Source organism: Coregonus clupeaformis, chromosome 34 (genome assembly GCF_020615455.1).
Source record: "Coregonus clupeaformis isolate EN_2021a chromosome 34, ASM2061545v1, whole genome shotgun sequence".
Taxonomy (NCBI): domain Eukaryota; kingdom Metazoa; phylum Chordata; class Actinopteri; order Salmoniformes; family Salmonidae; genus Coregonus; species Coregonus clupeaformis.
In genome coordinates, this window is record NC_059225.1 from 41,664,257 (window position 1) to 41,686,461 (window position 22,205).

Genomic DNA, 22,205 nt, shown 5'->3' on the forward strand with positions numbered 1-22,205 from the left:
CAAACGCTGACACTACACATCCAACTATATCTGACCAAATTATGAAAGACAAGCGTTTATCAACAATGACAAGCCACCGGGATCTGAAAACTTGGATAGAAAATTACTAAGGATAATAGCGGACGATATTGTCACTCCCATTTGCCATATCTTCAATTGAAGCCTACTAGAACGTGTGAGCCCTCAGGCCTGGAGGGAAGCAAAAGTTACTCCCCTACCTAAGAAAAGGACAGCCCCTTTTACTGGCTCAAATAGCCAACCAAATCAGCCTGTTACCAACCCTTAGTAAAGTTTTGGAAAAAAACTTGACCAGAAACAATGCTATTTTACAGTAAACAAATTGACAAGACTTTCAGCACACTTATATGGAAAGACATTCAACAAGCACAGCACTTACACAAATGACTAATAATTGGCTGAGATAAATTGATGATTGTGGGGGCTTTTTTGTCAGACTTCAGTGCAACTTTTGACATTATCGATCATAGTCTGCTGCTGGATAAACTTGTATGTTTTACATCCCCTGCTATATTGTGGATAAAGAGTTACCTGTCTAACAGAACACATGGAAGCCTCGGCAAAATAATCCAGGTAGAATCAGGAATTCCCCAGGGCAGCTGTCTAGGCCCCTTACTTCCCCTTACTTTGAGTAAAGCCAGTGTGTATGTATGCGGATGACTCAACACATCAGCTACTACAGCGACTGAAATAACTGCAACAAAGAGCTGCAGTTAGTTTCAGAATGGGTGGGAAGGAATAAGTTAGTCCTAAATATTTCAAAAACAAAAAGCATTGTATTTGGGACAAATCATTCACTAAACCTCAACTAAATATTGTAATAAATGTGGAAATTGAGCAAGTTGGTGACTAAACTGCTTGGCGTAACCCTGGATTGTAAACTCATGGTCAAAACATTGATACAACAGTAGCTAAGATGGGGAGAAGTCTGTCCATAATAAAGCGCTGTTCTGCATTCTTAACATCACAATCAACAAGGCAGGTCCTACAGGCTCTAGTTGTCGCACCTGGACTACTGTTCATTCATGTGGTCAAGTGCCACAAAGAGGGACTTAAGAAAATTGCAACTGGCTCAGAATAGGGCAGCATGGCTGGCCATTGGATGTACACAGAGAGCTAACATTAATAACATGCATGTCAATCTCTCCTGGCTCAGAGTGGAGGAGAGAGTGACCATCACACTTGTATTTGTGAGAGGTATTGACATGTTGAAAGCACCGAGCTGTCTCTTTAAACGACTAGCACACAGCTCAGACACCCATGAACACCCCACCAGAGGTCACTTCACAGTCCAAGTCCAGAACAGACTATGGGAGGCGTACAGTACTACATAGAGCCATGACTACACGGAACTCTGTTCCACATCAGGTAACTGATACAAGCAGTAGAAATCTATTATTTTTATACACCTTATGGAACAGAGGGGACTGAAGCAACAAACATAAGCACAGACATGCATATACACTATACACACGTACACGATAATTTTGTGTTGTAGATATGTGGTAGTGGAATAGGGGCATGAGGGCACACAGTGTGTTGTGAAATCTGTTATAATGTATTGTAATGTTAAAAAAATTCTATAACTGCCTTAATTTTGCCGGACCCCAGGAAGAGTTAACGGGGATCCATAATAAATACAAAAACAAATGCTGCAGAGATTCTTTTTATACCTCTCCCCAGATCTGTGCCTCGACACAATCCTGTCTCTGAGCTTGTTTTTTTTGCTCTGACATGCATCAACTGTGGGACCTTAGACAGGTTTGTGCGCCTTTCCAAATCATGTCCGATCAATTGAATTTACCACAGGTGGACTCCAATCATGTTATAGAAACATTTCAAGGATGAACAGAAACAGGATGCACGTGAGCTCAATTTCAAGTCTCATAGCAAAGAGTCTGAATAGTTATGTAAATAAGGTTAGTTTTTTCCTCCTTTTATTTTGGTAATTTTACCCCCTTTCTCTCCCCAATTGTTTTCTACAGGATGTACCGCCCCCACCTACAGTCAACCAATCATGCCAATGCGGAGCTATACTGAGCCCTCCACATTGTAAAAAAAAATGTGGGAGGCGCATAGCGATGGGGTACGGAGCTCAATTTGGCATCTGCATGCCTCTGGAGGCTCCGCAATTGTGCCACACCCTCTATATGGAGCCTGCGACCACATTTTTGGATCAAGCATAAATTGGCTTTTAGTCTAGGCCTCCGCAATGGATTAGTTCACTGAGATGGGCGCATACATATACACTCAGCTAAAATAATCTTGGTTGAGCAACAGCGTAACTACCAACCAATCGACTGATTGGGGTCAGCCCTAATCTGCATACCCATTTGATCTCAGTCAGTTCCATGGGGATATGCATTTAGATCTAGAGTTATGCAGTGTTGCTTTGAAGTAGCCTTCAGTGTTTTGAATTATATACAGTGAGCCAATTTGAGAGCAGATTGTGTTAACGAACTGTAGCATATAGTCTACCTGTGTTTAGTTTAAATTAAAAGCATATTTTGCCAAGTGGCGCGTGCTGTTGAGTTTTGGCCACATGACAAATGTAACCAGTCGCACAATCCTAAAATCTCAAGAAATTAGGTGCCGTTTGTCTTACAGTAACATTATACTATTAGGGTTGTAACGATTCACCGATACGCATCGGTCCCCGGTTCAAATATTAAAGATACGAGTGCGTCGGTCTGCGGGAGCTCAAACGGATCCAAATTAAGCATTCATTAGTCAGGGAACCGATACAAAAGGTTCCGATTCGCCGGTTCACTAATGTTGGCGTTTTATTCCGAAAACCCCTCTTAACTGTTGTGACTGAATTGATGAGCCCTCTCCTTCAGTTCAGTAGCCTTTCAAACGTTCATGCATGAAACTGCGTATGACTGGGTCATTAGTGTAGAAAATTGTTTTAACAGAGTTGTGTAGCCTACCGGAGTGGACGCAACTCACATCCAACTGCTGATTGGGGTTTAAGCATTCAGATTTTATTTAGATTGTTCAGGTTCAATTATAGTTCTGCTTTAAAAGTGTATTTTGTCATTTTTACATGAGGGTAATTTCATAAAGGACAGCTTTCTTTTTATGAGTGGCGCATGGTCACATTCATTGGTCACAGCAGGAGAAGCCCTCAGTAAGATGACAAACGGTCTAAACCATTTGCTTTTGAGACAGGGGTAAAAACCAAAGCTGCATTATATTTAAATTCGCTAAATGCCATGGTTATTTCTAAAGACAGACAGTACTAGCACAAAACACTTAATCTTAAATGACAAGATAATCAGTGGGTGATGGTGATTTCAGATAAAAAGTGTGTGTGTCTGTGGGGGGGGGGGGAGCATAAACAGCCACTACCCCTAATCTGATAGTGGGGAGGTAGATAAGTCTCTCCTATGGCTCAGCTCCGGAACCTACACACCATTGACACACACTAACAGAGGGCCACTCAGTTTAGAGAAGTAATCGCAGACAGATCCAGCTCGGAAGCCCTGCTCCTGAGCTCTCATCAGCAGCAGATAATTTAAGAACGGAAACATTTATATTCATGGAGAAGAAAAAAAAAACTAATCAAACCAAATCGTTTCAAACTAAAAACGCATCATTCCTGTATCAGAGCCCATGTATCTAGACGCGTATCAAATTGTTCATGAAATGAGACCCACGTCCCTATATATACACACTTTGCTATTAGGGATGTGCATATTTCCCTTCCAAGATGATTCAATAGGCATCTAGACACATGGTGCGATTTGGTTTGATTAGAGAATGAATCGATGCACTAACATTTGTTGCATAAACATACATTTTCCATTCTAAATTCAAATCTGCTGTTGGAGCTCATGAGATAGATCTGTCAGGTGTGTGATGCATGTCTATGGTGTATGAAGGCACAGAAGCTGAGCTATAAGGGAGATTAGGCATCTACCACAGATGGGGGAATGTAGCCTGTTTGTCTACCCCACGTGTGCTGAATTTGTAAACCATCACCCACTAATTAAAATTTTTGCAGATTAATGTATTAATACAATGCCTTCAGAAAGTTGACACCCCATTGACTTTTTCCACATTTTGTTGTGTTACAGCCTGAATTTAAAATGGATTACAATACCCCATAAAGTCAAAGTGCAATTATGTTATTTTTCTTTTAACAAATGAATTAAAAATGAAAAGCTTAAATGTCTTGAGTCAAAAACTATTCAACCCCTTTGTTATGGCAAGCCTAAATAAGTTCAGGAGTAAAAATGTGTTTAAGTCACATAAGTTGCATGAACTCACTGTGCAATAGTGTTTCACATGATTTTAGAATGACTACATTTTGTGTGAGGTACAGAGATGAGGTAGAGAAGGGAATTTCTCACAGCTTCAACCACAAAGACCAGGGAGGTTTTCCAATTCCTCGCAAAGGACACCTATTGGTAGATGGGTAAAAATAAAAATCAGACATTGAATATCCCTTTGAGCATGGTGAAGTTATTAATTACACTTTGGATGGTGTATCAATACACCCAGTCACTACAAAGATACAGGCGTCCTTCCTAACTCAGTTGCCAGAGAGAAAGGAAACCGCACAGGGATTTCACCATGAGGCCAACGGTGACTTTAAAACAGTTAGAGCTTAATAGCTGTGATAGGAGAAAACTGAGGATGGATCAACATCGCTAGCCTAATTGACAGAGTGAAAAGGAAGCCTTAACAGAATAAAAAATTTTCAAAAATTTGCATCCTGTATGCAACAAGGCACTAAAGTAATACTGCAAAAAAATGTGGCAAAGCAATTCACTTTTTGTCCTGAATACAAAGTGTTATGTTTGGGGCAAAACCAATACAACATTACGGAGCACCACTCTTCATAGTTTCACACAGTGGTGGCTGCATCCTGTTATGGTATGCTTGTAATCGTTAATGTCAGGGTTAGAGTTTTTTTTGTTTTTAAGCAACCGTCACAGCCAGCCGTGACCGGGAGACCCATGAGGCGGTGCACAATTGGCCCAGCGTCGTCCGGGTTAGGGGAGGGTTTGGCCAACCGGGATTTCCATGTCCAGCCTGGATTTCATTGTCCCATCGCGCTCTAGCGACTCACAGCTGTAAATCGCTGACAAAAGGTGCTTCTACCAATTATTGAAAGTGTGAATACTTATGTAAATGTTACATCTGTATTTCATTTTCAATATATTTGCAGAAGCTTCTAAAATCATGGTTTTCACTTTGTCATTATGGGGTATTGTGTGTTAAAAAAAAAAAATAACTCACCCTTTTTGAATTTGAAATGTGGATTAAGTCAAGGGGGTATGAATACTTTCTAAAGGAACTATTTATCATTTACAAATTAGCTATGACATAGCCAATGAATATATAGCACAAATTGGGATTTCACCCCCCAAACTTTAATACTGTAGATGGTGAACCTGAAGAATCAAAATAAACTGTCAGCCCTGTTCAGCAGGTATAGCCATATGAGTTGCGTCTCCTGTAGCTTACTTTTATTCCAGTAAAAAAAAACATTTTTCAACAACGCATAGCTCTAAATAACAGAAAATTACATAGGTTGTCACTCAAAAAAAAAAAAAAAAAAAGACTAATCACGCAACACATTTGGCCTTTCAATGCGGAAGGTGCTGCGCAGATGTGCAAGATCAGGAACAGGCCGCCTACCGTGCGTTGGTCAGCCGAGTGAAACTGAGCACATTGTGCAGTTTGGCTAGGCTACTGATAATGCCTGGGATTGTTCAGCACGCATGCAAAATTACTTGTAGATCAATCACTGGACAGTTACGTGCAGTTCGACACTGAAAGAGGACACAGTTGTAACAAAATAGGTATTTCTGAAGGTAGATAGAATGTGTAATTCGAGCAACAACAAAAGTGTGATCCAGAGATTCATAACGTTTGAATCAGTTCTGACTGATGCATGCTACATTTGGATCATTTGGGTTCCGTGGACCAATGCGCTCGCATCTTAAACATTTGAATAGGGGACTGAAGCGTATCGGTTAAATCGTCACATCCCTATATATTCACATCTGTTATGTAGAACACTATCATTATGCAATCTTGCAGACATTGATTCAGCGTTGATCCAACTTTATTAAACATGCACCCTTCGCCAGAGTATCCTGTTCTCTACGAGTAGAGCAGAGACTGTGCATAAAGTAGAGAAACCAGCACCTGTGCAGAAGCTTTGGGACATTTAGCTGTCGGGAAGAAGGGACCAGGTAAAATCAGATTCGCATCTGCAGCCACTCCGTAAAAAAAAGAAAGCCTGCTTTCCTGACCTGAAACGCAAATAGGAACATCCCCTACAACTGACTGCCCTGATAATCTAGAAAGGGCAACCTGTTGCACTCTTTCCCACCCCCTCCAGGGCTTTCCTCACTCGCTCCACACTCCATCCCCAACACGCAGCAACAGGCTTCAGAGCGCACCTTTGGAACAACCTCACGTTCAACAAGCGCCACAGCCACCTTTTATAAACTTCTTTTTATGAACCTGCGAAGCCAAACAATTGGCAAGAGTATTGGAACTATGCAGCGTCGTCTAATTAATTTAATGAAAATACATTTTCTTATGCGGTTCATTAAAGCATTTTATACAGCACTGTAATGAGAGAAACAGTGTAGAGTGTTAGCTGAAAATAATTGTGGGGGGCTTTGAATAGAACGCCACCACTGTGGCATCGGTTGCCAGGTAACAGGAGTAATCGTGGTTTGGCTTGCCCTGCGGTGTATTAGCAAGTCTGACTCAGGGTATGCAAATGTGCTGGAATGCAAATCCTAAATCAGAAAGGGGAAACTCCGGGGCAACAATTTGGGGACAGAGATTGGATAACAATAGTTCAGTGTCAAGAGCCAGTCAAAGAGAATGTGCTGGGAATAATGATGCAACATGGTACTGTAAAAGGGTCTGCCCGTAATCAGAAGTTTGGGGTCACTTAGCAATTTTTTTGACAATTAAAATAACATCAAATTGATCAGAAATACAGTGTAGACATTGTTAATGTTGTAAATGGCTATTGTAGCTGGATACGGCTGATTTTTTATGCAATATCTACAAAGGCCCATTATCAGCAACCATCAGTCCTGTGTTCCAATGGCACATTGTTTGCTAATCTAAGTTTATCATTTTGAAAAGCTAATTGATCATTAGAAAACCCTTTTGCAATTATGTTAGCACAGCTGAAAACTGTTGTGCTGATTAAAGAAGCAATAAAACCGGCCTTCAGCAATTGTGGGTTCGATTACAGGCTCAAAATGGCCAGAAACAATACCTTTTCTAAAACTCGTCATTCTATTCTTGTTCTGAGAAATGAACACTATTCCATGCGAGAAACTGCCGATCTCGTACAACGCTGTATAATACGCCCTTCACAGAACAGCGCAAACTGTCTCTAACCAGAATAGAAAGAGTGGGAGGCCCTGGTGGACAACTGAGCAAGAGGAAAAATACATTAGTGTCTAGTTTGAGAAGCAGTCGCCTCACAGGTCCTCAACTGGCAGCTTCATTAAATAGTATCCGCAAAACACCAGTCTCAACGTCAACAGTGAAGAGGTGACTCCGGGATGCTGACCTTCTAGGCAGAGTTGCAAAGAAAAAGCCATATCTCAGACTGGCCAATAAAAATAAAAAGATTAAGATGGGCAAAATAACAAACACTGGACAGAGGAAGATTGGAAAAAAGTGTTATGGACAGACAAATCGAAGTTTGAGGTGTTCGGATCACAAAGAAGAACATTTGTGAGACGCAGACCAAATGAAAAGATGCTGGAGGAGTGCTTGATGCCATCTGTCAAGCATGGTGGAGGCAATGTGATGGTCTGGGAGTGCTTTGGTGGTGGTAAAGTGGGAGATATGTACAGGGTAAAAGGATCTTGAAGAAGGAAGGCTATCACTCCATTCTGCAATGCCATACCCTGTGGACGGCGCTTGATTGGAGCCAATTTCCTCCTACAACAGGACAATGACCCAAAGCACAGCTCCAAACTATGCAAGAACTATTTAGCGAAGAAGCAGTCAGCTGGTATTCTGTCTATAATGGAGTGGCCGGTACAGTCACCGGATCTCAACCCTATTGAGCTGTTGTGGGAGCAGCTTGACCGTATGGTACTTAAGTGCCCATCAAGCCTTGACAGAGGTGCTTCAGGAAGCATGGGGTGAAATCTCTTCAGATTATCTCAACAAATTGACAACGAGAATGACAAAGGTCTCCAAGGCTGTAATTGTTGCAAATGGAGGATTCTTTCACGAAAGCAAAGTTTGAAGGAAACAATTACTTCCTTTAAAAATTAGTATTTCTAACCTTGTCAATGACTACATTCCCTATTCATTTTGCTATATTTCCTATTCAAACTCATTTCATTAATGTTTTCAGGAAAACAAGGACATTTCTATGTGACCCCAAACTTTTGAACGGTAGTGTACATACACACAAACTCTGACTGTGCATTTTCTGCAGTTCTTACTGTTCTCTCGAAGTTATTGACCGTTTTTGTCTTTGCCAGTTAGGTAGCAGTTCTCAGCTGTTATCAGCCAATGGCTAGCAGTTTCTGACGATAAAAACAGATTGCCATAATTTTTGTAGTCATTACTACATCATTTAATGTAACAAATCAAATATTAAATCTTGTAAAAAAAGTATTGGTAATTCATAGTGGGCTCCCGAGTGGCGCAGTGGTCTAAGGCACTGCATCTCAGTGCTTGAGGCGTCACTATAGAACCCCTGGTTCGATTCCAGGCTGCATCACAACCGGCCGTGATTGGGAGTCCCATAGGGCGGCGCACAATTGGCCCAGCATCGTCCGGGTTTGGCCGGTGTAGGCCGTCATTGTGAATAAGAATTTGTTCTTAACTGACTTGCCTAGTTAAATAAAGGTAAAATTAAAAAATAATTTAAAAAATAGTAACAATACACCGGCATTTATTTGAAACAGGTGTTTATTTGTTGAAATGTGAGCTGTTGCCCGGCTATTAAAAAGGCACAGGTGGCTATTTGAGATCTCGCATTTAATACAAGTTTTACAGTATATTTTTTGTGAGACAAATCTGATTGGACAAGAGCTCATACAGATAGATGCTTCATCAAAATTGCTTCTTTCCTCACTTCATTTGTACTTAGATGAAAAATTGCTCTCCTGCTTATCCTGTGTTTTCAAATCAGTGTCAATGAAGTAAAGGATATGAAGGGAAAAAGCCACTTAAAGGAACTGAAATGCAGAGTGAGTGAATGCACGAAGAGAAAGAGAAAATAGAAAAAAAACAAAGTGAGCAGTGCGGCCATTACCTTCCTCGTAGACCAGCTTGGCCGTGTGGTCCACGTCTTTGATGCCGCTGTCGCTTGTCACCACCTGGTGGAGAGAGGGGAGAAATGGTTTAGAGACAGTGGTTGTCACAAGTGGGGAAACACTGACTGGACAGTTTAATTTGTCCAATGAGGGCATTGTCATGTTGAGCACAGGACTGCAGATTATAACAGGATGCATCTAATAGTGGCCTCAGACTTTCCTCCCCTTTTTACACAAGAGTTGTGCAATGACTTAGTTAATCCTCATACATACACTACTAGTCAAAAGTTTGGACACCTACTCTTTCAAGGGTTTTTCTTTATTTTTACTATTTTTTTACACTGTAGAATAATAAAAGAGTGAAGACATCAAAACTATGAAATAACACATATGGAATCATGTAGTAACCAAAACAGTGTTAAACAAATCAAAATGTATTTTATATTTGAGATTCTTCAAATAGCCACCCTTTGCCTTGACAGCTTTGCACACTCGCCATTCTCTCAACCAGCATCATGAGGTAATCACCTGGAATGAATTTTCAATTAACAGGTGTGCCTTCTTAAAAAGTTAATTTGCGGAATTTATTTCCTTCATGCGTTTGAGCCAATCAGTTGTGTTGTGACAAGGTGGGGGGGGTATACAGAAGATAGCCCTATTTGGTAAAAGACCAAGTCCATATTATGGCAAGAACAGCTCAAATAAGCAAAGAGAAACGACAGTCCATCATTACTTTAAGACATGAAGGTCAATCAATACTGAAAATTAAGGAATCTGAAAGTTAAGTGCAGTCGCAAAAACCATCAAGTGCTACGATGAAACTGGCTCTCATGAGGACCGCCACGGGAATGGAAGACCCAGAGTTACCTCTGCTGCAGATAAGCTCATTAGAGTTACCAGCCTCAGAAATTGCAGCCCAAAAAAATGCTTCACAGAGTTCAAGTAAGAGAAACATCTCAACATCAACTGTTCAGAGGGGACTGTGTGAGTAAGGCCTTCATGGTCGAATTTCTGCAAAGAAACCACTACTTAAGGACACCAATAAGAAGAGACATGCTTGGGCCAAGAAACACGATCAATGGACATTAGACAGGTAGAAATGTGCCCTTTGGCTTGGAGTCCAAACAGATTTTTGAATCAAACCACAGTGTGGGTGAATGGAAAATCTCTGCATGTGTAGTTCCCACTGTAAAGCATGGAGGTGTTATGGTGTGGGGGTGCTTTGCTGGTGACACTTATTTATTTAGTATTCAAGGCACACTTAACCAGCATGGCTACCACAGCATTCTGCAGCGATACGCCATCCCATCTGGTTTGGTCCTAGTGGGACTATCATTTGTTTTCAACTGGACAATGACCCAACACACCTCCAGGTAGGAGTGGGCGATATACCGGTTTGATAGTAAAAACCGGTATTGTGCCGCGCCATGATATGGATTTAGCAATATCATGGATACCGCGATTTATTCAGAATTCATAAATTCGAATTTTGCATCAATATTTTTTTGTTCCAAATTTCAACTGAGTGATAGTACTAAGTAGCTACATCTTTTTTTTTTTTTTTTTTATCCAACCTTTCTTGGTTCTTACGAATAAAAGAATGTATGTTAATATGTTGACCTATTTTTATGAGCGCACGTCGCATGCACTTGTTGCACGCATGTAGTGCTAGCAACAAAGAAGTGTGCAGGCAGCTGCAGTTAGGAGGCAGGTTAACTATTGGGGGAAAACTTTACAATCCAGGATGAGCGAAAACACAGAAATTGATGTTGCTCAAGAGCAGGAGGATAAATTGGTTAAGAAGAAAAGGGGGCACCTCTGTTGTTTGGAACTGGTTTGGCTTTAAAATCTCCGACCCGACCAAAACACTACCCTATGCAAGTTGTGTCGTCGTGTTGTCTTAGCAAAAGGTGGAAACACGACCAACCTGTTCAATCACTTAAAAAACATACATGTCCGTGAGTATGAACAATGCACCAGAATGCGTGAGACAGTAAGCCCAGGAGCTCGCCCGAAGACAAGCCAGACTCGCACTCAACAATCAATTATATCATCATTTGCTGCCGGTACTTGCTATGAGAAGACGAGCAAAAAATGGATAGACATCACAGCTGCGATTACAAATCACATAGCGAAGGACATGGTACCCGATTCAAACTGTGGAGAAAGAGGGGTTCAGAAAGTTGATTCAAACTCTGGACCCAAGATATGAGATCCCGAGCCGCAAATATTTTAGCCAAAAATGCCTGCCACAGCTTTACACAGAATGCTGGGACAGAGTTTACAGTGAGATAAATAACATTCCATTCTTCTCCACTACTGCCGATCTATGGTCAAGTCGTACCACAGAACCTTATATAAGCCTCACAATAGCACTAAAGCCAGAAACAGTCAACATGCTGGTATTCCTGGCACGGAACTTGTGAAGAAAGTTCTAGTGAAGATTTGTTGATATTGTTGATAATTGATGGTTGAGGCTTGAAAGGTTTAGTTTCAAATGGTTAGTTTTTTACATATCTACGGACCGTAGCCAAAACAAACACACGTATTTGAATTTGTAATTACCTTATTTTCTTTATCTCCTGTTATTTTTTATTTAATTTTACTTAATATCTAATTTATATATATATATATATATATATATATATATATATATAGGCCTACCTACCTCATGTTTACGGAATGCATGTTTGCACAATACAAATAAAAACTTTTCAGGTCCATACGGTCCAATGCCTCACTCTTTCTGGTTATATAAGGTTCAAATACATATTTTTCCTTAACTAATATAATTTAACCAAGAAGGGATATTAAAATGTGATTCATATTTTTTTACGTCATATATCGTGATATCATATCGATATCGTCTGGACAGTGGAAAATATCGTGATATGAATTTTAGCTCATATCGCCCACCCCTACCTCCAGGCTGTGTAAGGGCAATTTTAACAAGGAGAGTGATGGAGTGCTGCATCAGATGACCTGGCCTCCACAATCCCCTGACCTCAACCAAATTGAGATGGTTTGGGATGAGTCGGACCACAGAGTGAAGGAAAAGCAGCCAACAAGTGCTCAGCATATGTGGGAACTCCTTCAAGACTGTTGGAAATGCGTTCTAGGTTAAGCAGATTGAGAGAATGCCGAGTGTGCAAAGCTGTCAGAGGCAAATGGTGGCTATTTGAAGAATCTCAAATATATTGATGTCTTGAACACTTTTTTTGGTTACTACATGATTCCATGTGTTATTTCATAGTTGAGATGTCTTCACTATCATTCTACAATGTAAAAAATAGTAAAAATAAAGAACCCTTAAAAGTTTGGACACCTACTCAAATCGACTGGTACTATGTATGTGTATATACATACACGTAATTCGGAAAGTATTCAGACCCCTTGACTTTTTCCACATTGTTACGTTACAGCCTTATTCTAAAATTGATTAAATTGCCCCCCTCCCCCAATCTACACAATACCCCATAACGACAAAGCAGTTTTTTTTTGTGCAGATGTATTAAAAAACATACCTTATTTACATAAGTACTCAGACCCTTTGCTATTAGACTCGAAATTGAGCTCAGGTGCATCCTGTTTCCATTGATCATCCTTGAGATGTTTCTACAACTTGTGGTAAATTCAGTTAATTGGACCTTATCTGGAAAGACACCTGTCTATATAAAAGGTCCCACAGTTGACAGTGCATTTCAGAGCTTCGGGACAAGTGTCTGAAAGTCCTTGATTGGCCCAGCCAGAGCTCCGACTTGAACCCGATCAAATATCTCTGGAGACACCTGAAAATAGCTGTGCAGCGACGCTCTCCATCCAACCTGACAGCTTGAGAGGCTCTGCAGGAAAGACTGGGAGGAACTCCCCAAATACAGGTGTGCCAAGCATGTAGCGTCATACCCAAGAAGACTCTAGGCTGTAATCGCTGCCAAAGGTGCTTAAAAATATTGAGTAAAGGGTCTGAACACTTACGTATTAATATGATTTCAGTTTATTTGTAATACATTTGCAACAAAAAAATCTAAAAACCTGTTTTTGCTTTGTCATTATGGGGTATTGTGTGTAGATTGATGAGGGGAGAAAAAACAATTTAAATCAATTTTAGAATAAGACTAACGTAACAAAATGTGGAAAAAGTAAAGGGGTCTGGATACTTTCCGATGTTGGGCGATTAGGCCTGGTTTGCAGTCGGCGTTCCAATTCATCCCAAGTTCTTCCACGCCGATCGACAAACCATTTCTGGATAGACCTCGCTTTGTGCACGAGGGCATTGTCATGCTGAAACAGGAAAGGTCCTTCCCCTAACTGTTGCCACAAAGATGGAAGCACAGATTCGTCTAGAATGTCATTCAATGCTGTAGTGTTAAGATTTCCCTTCACTGGAACTAAGGGGCCTAGCCCGAAACATGAAAAACAGCCCCAGACCATTATTCCTCCTCCAAACTTTAGTTGGCACTACGCAGTCGGGGAGGTAGCGTTCTCCTGGCATCCGCCAAACCCAGATTTGTCCGTCGGACTGCCAGTGTCCGTTGGACTGCCAGCTGGTGAAGCCCGATTAATGACCCCAGAGAAGGCATTTCCACTGCTCAAGAGTCCAGTGGCGGCGAGCTTTACACCACTCCCGCCAACCCTAGGCATTGCGCATGGTAATCTTAGGCTTGTGTGCGGCTGCTTTCATGAAGCTCCCGACGAACAGTTCTCCTTTCCTGTTTCAGCATGACAATGCCCGCGTGCACAAAGCAAGGTTCAAACATTGTGTATTCGGAAAGTATTCAATCCGCGCTCTGGCTGGGCCACTCAAGGACATTCAGAGACATGTCCCGAAGCCACTCCTGCGTTGTCTTGGCTGTGTGCTTAGGGTCATTGTCCTGTTGGAAGGTGAACCTTCGCCCAAGTCTGAGGTCCTGAGCGCTCTGGAGCTGGTTTTCATCAAGGATCTCCCTGTAATTTGCTCTGTTCATCTTTCCCTCGATCCTGACAAGTCTCCCAGTCCCTGCCGCTGACAAACATCCCCACAGCATGATGCTGCCACCACCATGCTTCACTGTCGGGATGGTGCCAGGTTTCCTCCAGACATGACGCTTTGCATTCAGGCCTAAGATTCAATCTTGGTTTCATCAGACCAGAGAATCTTGTTTCTCATGGTCAGTCCTTTAGCTGCCTTTTGGCAAACACCAAGCAGGCTGTCATGTGCCTTTTACTGAGGAGTGGCTTCCGACTGGCCACTCTACCATAAAGGCCTGATTGGTGGAGTGCTGCAGAGATGGTTGACCTTCTGGAAGGTTCTCCCGTCTCGACAGAAGAACTCTGGAGCTCTGTCAAAGTGACCATCGGGTTCTTGGCCACCTCCCTGACCAAGGCCCTTCTCCCCCGATTGCTCAGTTTGGCCGGGGGGCCAGCTCTAGGAAGAGTCTTGGTGGTTCCAAACTCCTTCCATTTAAGAATGATGAAGGTCACTGATCTTGGGGACCTTCAATACTGCAGAAATGTTTTGGTACCCTTCCCCAGATCTTTGCCTCAACACAATCCTGTCTCGGAGCTCTACAGACAATTCCTTTGACCTCATGGCTTGGTGTTTGCTCTGACATGCACTGTCAACTGTGGGACCTTATATAGACAGGTGTTTTCCTTCACCAATCAATTGAATTTAACACAGGTGGACTCCAATCAAGTTGTAGAAACATCTCAAGGATGATCAAAGTAAAAAGGATGCACCTGAGCTCAATTTCGAGTCTCATAGCAAAGGGTCTGAATACTTAAGGTATTTATTATTTATACATTTGCAAGGATTGCAAAAACCGGTTTTCGTTTTGTCATTGTGTGTAGATTTAATCAGTTTTAGAATAAGGCTGTAACGTAACAGAGTGTGGAAAAAGTTAAGGGGTCTGAATACTTTCCGAATGCACTGTATAGTAGAAAGCCTTACCAGAAGAGTAGAGGCTGTTATAGCAGCAAAGGGGGACCAACTCCATATTAATGCCCATGATTTTGGAATGAGAGGTTCGACGAGCAGGTGTCCACATACTTTTGGTCATGTAGTGTAGCAATTACTACCCAGTTCTTAAGACTGTAGACTGCTTCTATCCAGCCCATGTAGGTCTATAACCGAGATCTCTCCTGCAAGCCCGTTCCTCAGATAGTCACTGTTCCATCATCTGCCACACAGTCACAAACCTGTTCTTATCCTCCACTAGAAAGGAATATTAGAAAATATTTGACATTGCCTGCACTTAGCCTCTGCCCAGACTTTCAACATTATCATCCATCATGATTCATCCATTGCATTCAATTTCACACTATAGCTGATTTTATTTCTATTTTTTTTTTTAAATACATCTCCCCTCTCCACAATAGGGGCGATAGCATCGTATATCACAATGTTTTATGGGTCCATAATCATAATAGGACAAACGTTGACGACGCCCAACCCTACTGTCCCGTGCCATTCTAGCACACCAGATCTGGCGAATAAACTTGAAAAACACTTACAATTTAATTCTAAGATAACTAGGGTTCGGCAGGGACAAAGGGCGCATCAAACACGGGGAAAGGCTCTCTTTTCACTGTACTATCAATGACCTGGCCATCAAAAAGGCCAGTCACTTTCGATACAGGGTAGTATTGGCATCACTGTCTTACCATCCATCTCAAACTGTTACCCAAAACTCTCGAGTATCCCCAACCAGTTCTACTTATTTGGGTTATTCCAGCATTAGCACACCTGAATGATCTGGTCAATTAATCATGGCTTTTCAATAAGTAGGCCTAGTTTCTGGACCCATCTGTGCGTAGAGTTTATGGGAACGGCACTGGCAATCATTTGTGAAAGAAAAACTAAAGTTTGCTACAAGTTCTGCTGAGACGTACCTGTGTCATGAGCAGATAGAGCTTGCCGTGCAGCTTTGTCAGCTTGTGGAACATCTTGACTCTACTCTCAATCATGTGGTACAGCACTCCTAGCTGAAACACCAGGTCTGGCAACTGGTACAGAGGATAGAACACACATAGATCAGTATTTATGAAAGCATTATTCCATGGATTTGTTTACAGGAAAATTAAATGTTGGCTCAGTCATTCTGTCAATAACAATCTGAGTATGATGTGCATAACTATAACTTTTCTCAAGAGCAAGGAATTCAAAACTGTTCAAACACAAAAGACAACTCCCATATGATTAGAGCTACTGGTTAGCAGAGCGTAACAGTATTGCTGCTATTCATTCCCCTGGTCAAGCTATGTTTGGACCTGAAGCTTGAAGGCGATATATGAAGACACCCATAGATAGACTCACCGAGCATAAGTAGGAGGTGTGCTGCATGAGAACAGCCTTGAGCCATCGCACCATCAGCACTGCCCTGTAGGACAAAGGGGAAAAGGAGAGAGGAGTTTAGTAGGGGTGCAGTTAGGTTCACTTTGGGCAACAAGATCAGGGTTAGGATTTAGGCATGACACCCAATGGATTTAACTACAACGACCCAAAAGGTAATATTGATGTTAAGTTACAAAGAAGATACTGAACAAAATGGGTATTACAGATGAAATCCTGACTTGAAATATACAGTTAGCAGCACAACATTTACTGTTAATCTTACTTTTAGCATCAATTAATATTAAAATTCATCATGTCAATGCTGATATTATCAAGATCTGACCATATCTGATAACAGATTCGGAGGTGTTCACTTACGTGTATGGATGCCCTTGCATTCTCTTGGTGATCTCCTCCACCAATGGCAAGACAGCAGGGAGGGGTAACCGTGCAACCGTTTTCTTTATGAAGATGTCCTTCCGGGTCTGAAACACTTTCTGTGGGGCGGAGGAGAGACCAATGTCAGGAGAGACCAATAGCAGCAAGTGCAATTAAGAATGTTAATTCTAAATCGATTTCAATAAGGAGCAGAACTGTCTGGGATATTACTATCCAATAAACTCCATAAGCAATTTACCATCATTCAATCAGCAAGAAATAAAACTCAAGATCAATGCCAAGATCAAAACTGTGGGAGTTGACAAGGTAAACAGTACAAGGTACTCATGTATCTCCTTTTTCTTTAGACCTCAAAAATAATTTGCATCACGCATTCGCAATCATTACTAATGTGGGAATAATTTGTTTTGACATCACATCATCACTGGAGCCTTTTGATATTACAAACCCCAAACCAGGGAAAAAAATTGTTATTTAACCCATAAGAGCCTAAGCCGGGAGAGGGGGGGTTCTACTAAGCTATATGGAATTGTTTAAGAAGGACATGCCAAGGATAATTTTGCTATTAATTATCCATTAATGTTTTCGACTGGTACCGGGGGACCTTCAGACGAGTCTTGCGGGCGTTATAGAGCAAATCAACCGACATGTATGTGTTCGTGAGTGTCTCACCTTTACACAGAGGGGTCTTATTAGTGTAGGACGCTACAGACAGAAGTTGCCAGATCGGCTGTACTGACTTCAGACAAGTCGTAGAGCAAAACGGAGAACACAATTGTGTTCGTGAGAGTCTCATCTTTCACTATAGGGGTCATAATAGTGGGTAGGCCAAACCGTTCGGAAGCTACAGACGAGTTTGTGAGATCTATAGCTTAAACTGTCCGATTGTTACGGGGGCACGGACATCAACCTTAGGGGGTTAACTCAAAACCAAAGAGATCTTATTGTGGTGTGTTGCTAGTGCCTTATCGTAGCCCCAAAAAAAGGGTACACTCACATTAAGGATGTTGGCGTCCTTGCTCTCCAGACCCTGCACCAGCAGCACCGCAAAGTTGTCAGTCTGCAGAGAAGGGGCCCCCTTGACGCCCCCCTTCTCCGTTGACAGATCAATCTCGCCGAGTCGCTCCGCTATAGACATCTGAAGAGGAAAAGGATGAGTAGCAGCAGAAGGGTAAACAGAATTAAAATGAGGGCGGCAACTCAGCAAGTCTGCAGCTAACAGATACATGAAGGAAGAGCTATATAGTATTTTATTTGCTGTGCTACAATGTATTCACTCCTCCACTGGGTAAGGCACAGGACGGCACTCACCCTTCTTAAGGAAGGCGTGAAAGGATACTTTTGCATGGTGTCTGACTGCATTTACTACTGACAGAGTAACACAGAATTCGTCCATGCCTGATGGCAGCAACAGTTCCTCTGTAGCTCAGTTGGTAGAGCATGGTGCTTGCAACGCCAGTATAGTGGGTTAAGTTCCCAGTACCACCCTTGCGTCAAATGTATGCACACATTACTAAGTCACTTTGGATAAAATAGTCTGTTAAATGGCATATATCAGGGATGTAACAATTCACCGATATGTATCAGTCCCCGATTCAAATGTTTAAGATAAAACTGCATCGGTCCGCGGACCCAATACCGATCCAAATGTAGCACGCATCGGTCAGAAAAATAGATTCAAACATTACGATTCACTGATCCACAATTGTTTTGCTCATCTTTCTTAATTTCTGCCTTCCGAAAATAACTTGTGACAACTGATGAGTCCTCTCTTTCAGTGGCGAAATAAGCATGTAACTGTTGACAGCCATTGATCTACAAGTCATTTTGCCTGGCAAACAACCCCAGGGAATATCAGCAGCACAGCTTCGTGCGCTGACTAACAATGTAGGCGGCCTGTTACTGAGCATACACATCTGCGCGGCACCTTCAGCATTCAAATGCTAAAATGGCTTGCGCGACATTACGCTTTATTAGTTGAGTGACAACCTATTTGCTAGGTTATTGTTATCTTTCCCTCGATCCTGACTAGTCTCTCAGTCTTGGTGGTTGCAAACTTCTTCCGTTTAAGAATGATGGAGGCCACTGTTCTTGGGGACCTTCAATGCTGTAAACATTTTTTAGTACCCTTCCCCAGATCTCTACCTAGACACAATCTTGTCTCGGCGCTCTACAGACAATTCCTTCGACCTCATGGCTTGGTTTTTGCTCTGACATGCACTGTCAACTGTGGTGCCTTTCCCAAATCATGTCCAATCAATTTAATTTACCACAGGTGGACGCCAATCAAGCTGTAGAAACATCAAGGATGATCAATGGAAACAGGATGCACCGGAGCTCAATTTCGAGTCACATTGCAAAGGGTCTGAATACTTATGTAAATAAGGTATTTCAGTTATTTATTTTTTATCAATTTGCAAAAATGACTAAAAACCTGTTTTCGCTTCGTCATTATTGGGTATTGTGTGTAGATTGAGGAAAAAAATATTTAATCCATTTTAGAAGACTAACGTAACAAAATGTGGAAAAGTGAAGGGGTCTGAATACTTTCCGAATGCACTGAATCAGCACATGAATCTCTTAATTTTAGATAAGTGATCATACTTTGAGAAGGTACTAAAAATATCCGGAAAATGTGTTGAGGGTAGACTCAACCAAAGTTTCAGCAGCTTTGAAATTGGCCACTAGTGGGATTAGTTGAAATATTCAAAAATAAACAGCAGAAATTGTTTATTTGAATCAAAGGAGGAACTGGGCTTAGTGGGTACGGGGGCTTAACAGGTACTCTTACCATACCTGCTGAACAGGGCTTTACAACAGATTTTATTTTGATTGCTCAGGTGCACCATCAGCAATAGCTTTGCTTTAAACAATTAATCAGTGTACGGTCATTTTTAGATACATGGTGAAGTTGATAATTTCATAACAACGACAGCAATCACTTTGCAATTTTTTCATTGAGAAATACTGTACCAAACATTTTAGATAGACGTAAAATAAGACTAAGATCTCCTTGGCAAAAACGTCAATGAATGATGGATAATTCTGACTATTTTGAGGAAGTGTATACTGGTTACGGTGTCTCAAATTGACAAACCATACTATTGCTTCTTTTTTCTCATTTTTCAAGCAAAGGTCTTAAGAGAGTATTGCGAGCACACTCGTTCGGTTAGGCGCCAGCCGAACTGAAGTATGCAGACGCCTTAACGAGGAACTTTGTTACCGTGCGCAGATTTTGTCAGTGATCATTTGTACAAATCACAATTCCGCAGTTGTTTGCATCTTTCAAATTTCGGAAAGGGAGGGGAAATTTGGCCCACAGACTTGCAAAGAGAGGCGGTGGAGTTACCGCCCTGCTTCCGCTTCTCGTTCTAGAACCTTCAACACGCCTGCCCCCAGAACTTAATTGAGCATCTGACGCAATTACACAAGATTTTAGTTGTGGGTTTCCGAGATTACTTCAAATCTAAAACTTCAAATAGTCAAGGTTTTTATGGCTAAGGCCAACAGAGTTAAGAGAGGGGCAAGTTGGATCCATGTATTTTCGAGCAAGAAACACTATCTCGAGGGAAGGCCTAGATGGTCTTGGTCCAGGTTTATGTATGACAATATACCTCTTTGGCGTCTGTGCCTTTTCTCCTCTTCTCGGATCCCAGGGTTCCTTGGACATGCGCTTGGTGACCGGAAAGTCCAGGGACTAGGACTTTGCTCTTGGCATTAACTACTGGGGTTTTCACCTGAAACAAGAGCGTATGCAGTCATTTGACTGTTCTTCAGTTTTCCCCTACCAAACCACTCAATTTCAATGACCCATTCCCCAATCAATATGTAAAATTGTTGGAAAACAACACAAGCTTTCAGGGATTGGGGGCGTGTTGAAAGAAACAAATATGGAAAGAAATTCATGCTCTGAAATTTTCAGTAAGTTAATTGAGCAACGTAACAGGAATGTGGCCATGCCACTGGCTCAGTTGCTCAGAAGAGTAAAAAAGCCCAAATCGCTGCCGCTGGGCATTACCTTGGAAACTGTCATTTCCATGGCGAGGGAGAGGGTGGTGTGGACATCGCGGGTCAGGCAGACGTGTCTCTCTGCTGTGTTCACCTCCTTAAGGAGGGGAAAAGGGAGGGGACAAACAGTCAGTAAAGGTATAACTATAAAATCTTTTTTTTAAATATATAAAATCATACAAATGTATAGTATTTTATCTTCTGTGTTACAACATATTCACTCCGTTGACTGGGTGAAGCACAGGACAGCATTTGCCGTAAGGAGTGAAAATATATTTTCATACTACTGACCGAGTAAGATATAATTTGTCCGTGCCTAACGGCAGGAATAGGTAGCATGTTAGCAGAATATTCCATCACTTAGGTCTACCAATTAACCTTAATCACACAGCGGGTGCAACTTTCTTTGGAAGAGGTGAAGTGTACAAACCAAAGCAAAAACATTCTTAAAGTGTGAACTGTGCATTGAAAAGCCAATGAGACTCAATTCAGGAATATTGCTAGCCTATTGTCACCAGCCTAGATTTCAAAAGATACAACCGTTTATTAGCTGGAACATTCATCTGTGAAGGTCTATTTGAAAGGTAACAATATTTGCGCATTGGAGAATACACCACATGTATTGAATTGAAGTGTGCACCACTCACCACTCTCTCAATGACAGGCTGCAAGTGGTTGCCGTAGGCAAGCAGCAGGCTGTGTGTGTCTGTGGTTAGGGCCGCAGCCAACAGGGGAACGGGCACGGGGCTGTCCTCCACCCCAGACATCTGCACTGTACAGGAGGGGGACAGGGGCTTCTTACAGGGCCTACAGAGAGAAGAGAATAATTATGTTTCTATTGGACAGGTTCAGAGGTCACCTCACCTTTATCTTCCATTTCATGCCTACAGAACATGACCTAGGTATCAAAGTAGTGTACCATGTAATGTGTATCAGTTGTCAGTACAATATAACAATGTAACTACCACACTGAATTAAGATGAGTATTTAAGTAAATGGTTTTAAAATCGCCACTTGATGGGATTCAAGAGTGATAGATCGTTCTCTTTACCCTACATCACTGTGCCCATAGCATGAACCAGCCTTTTTCCTCACTGAATAGAGATGACTGGGATGAATATGGACTCGTTCGCTCTTCCCCTGTCAGATATAAGACTCAGTGCCATTAGAAGACACCGCCTTGCCCAGTGACAGGG

General features: G+C 41.7%; 1 protein-coding gene and 1 non-coding gene across 2 annotated transcripts in view; both read right to left on the bottom strand.

The window, feature by feature from the left end:
* The window catches only part of LOC121539663 (WD repeat-containing protein 43-like), a 39,014-nt gene that overhangs the window by 10,116 nt on the left and 6,693 nt on the right, over positions 1 to 22,205 (bottom strand). The window contains exons 8-15 of the mRNA XM_041848331.2: positions 21,657 to 21,816; positions 21,020 to 21,106; positions 20,616 to 20,738; positions 17,999 to 18,139; positions 16,981 to 17,099; positions 16,585 to 16,648; positions 16,161 to 16,274; positions 9,290 to 9,353 (exon numbers count right to left, since the gene is read on the bottom strand). Coding sequence (XP_041704265.2) covers positions 9,290 to 9,353; positions 16,161 to 16,274; positions 16,585 to 16,648; positions 16,981 to 17,099; positions 17,999 to 18,139; positions 20,616 to 20,738; positions 21,020 to 21,106; positions 21,657 to 21,816 — 872 coding nt within the window. The remainder of the gene's footprint in view (positions 1 to 9,289; positions 9,354 to 16,160; positions 16,275 to 16,584; positions 16,649 to 16,980; positions 17,100 to 17,998; positions 18,140 to 20,615; positions 20,739 to 21,019; positions 21,107 to 21,656; positions 21,817 to 22,205) is intronic.
* LOC121539784 lies at positions 18,267 to 18,399 on the bottom strand. The gene has a single exon (XR_005995412.1). It is a non-coding gene; the product is annotated as a small nucleolar RNA SNORA15 (small nucleolar RNA).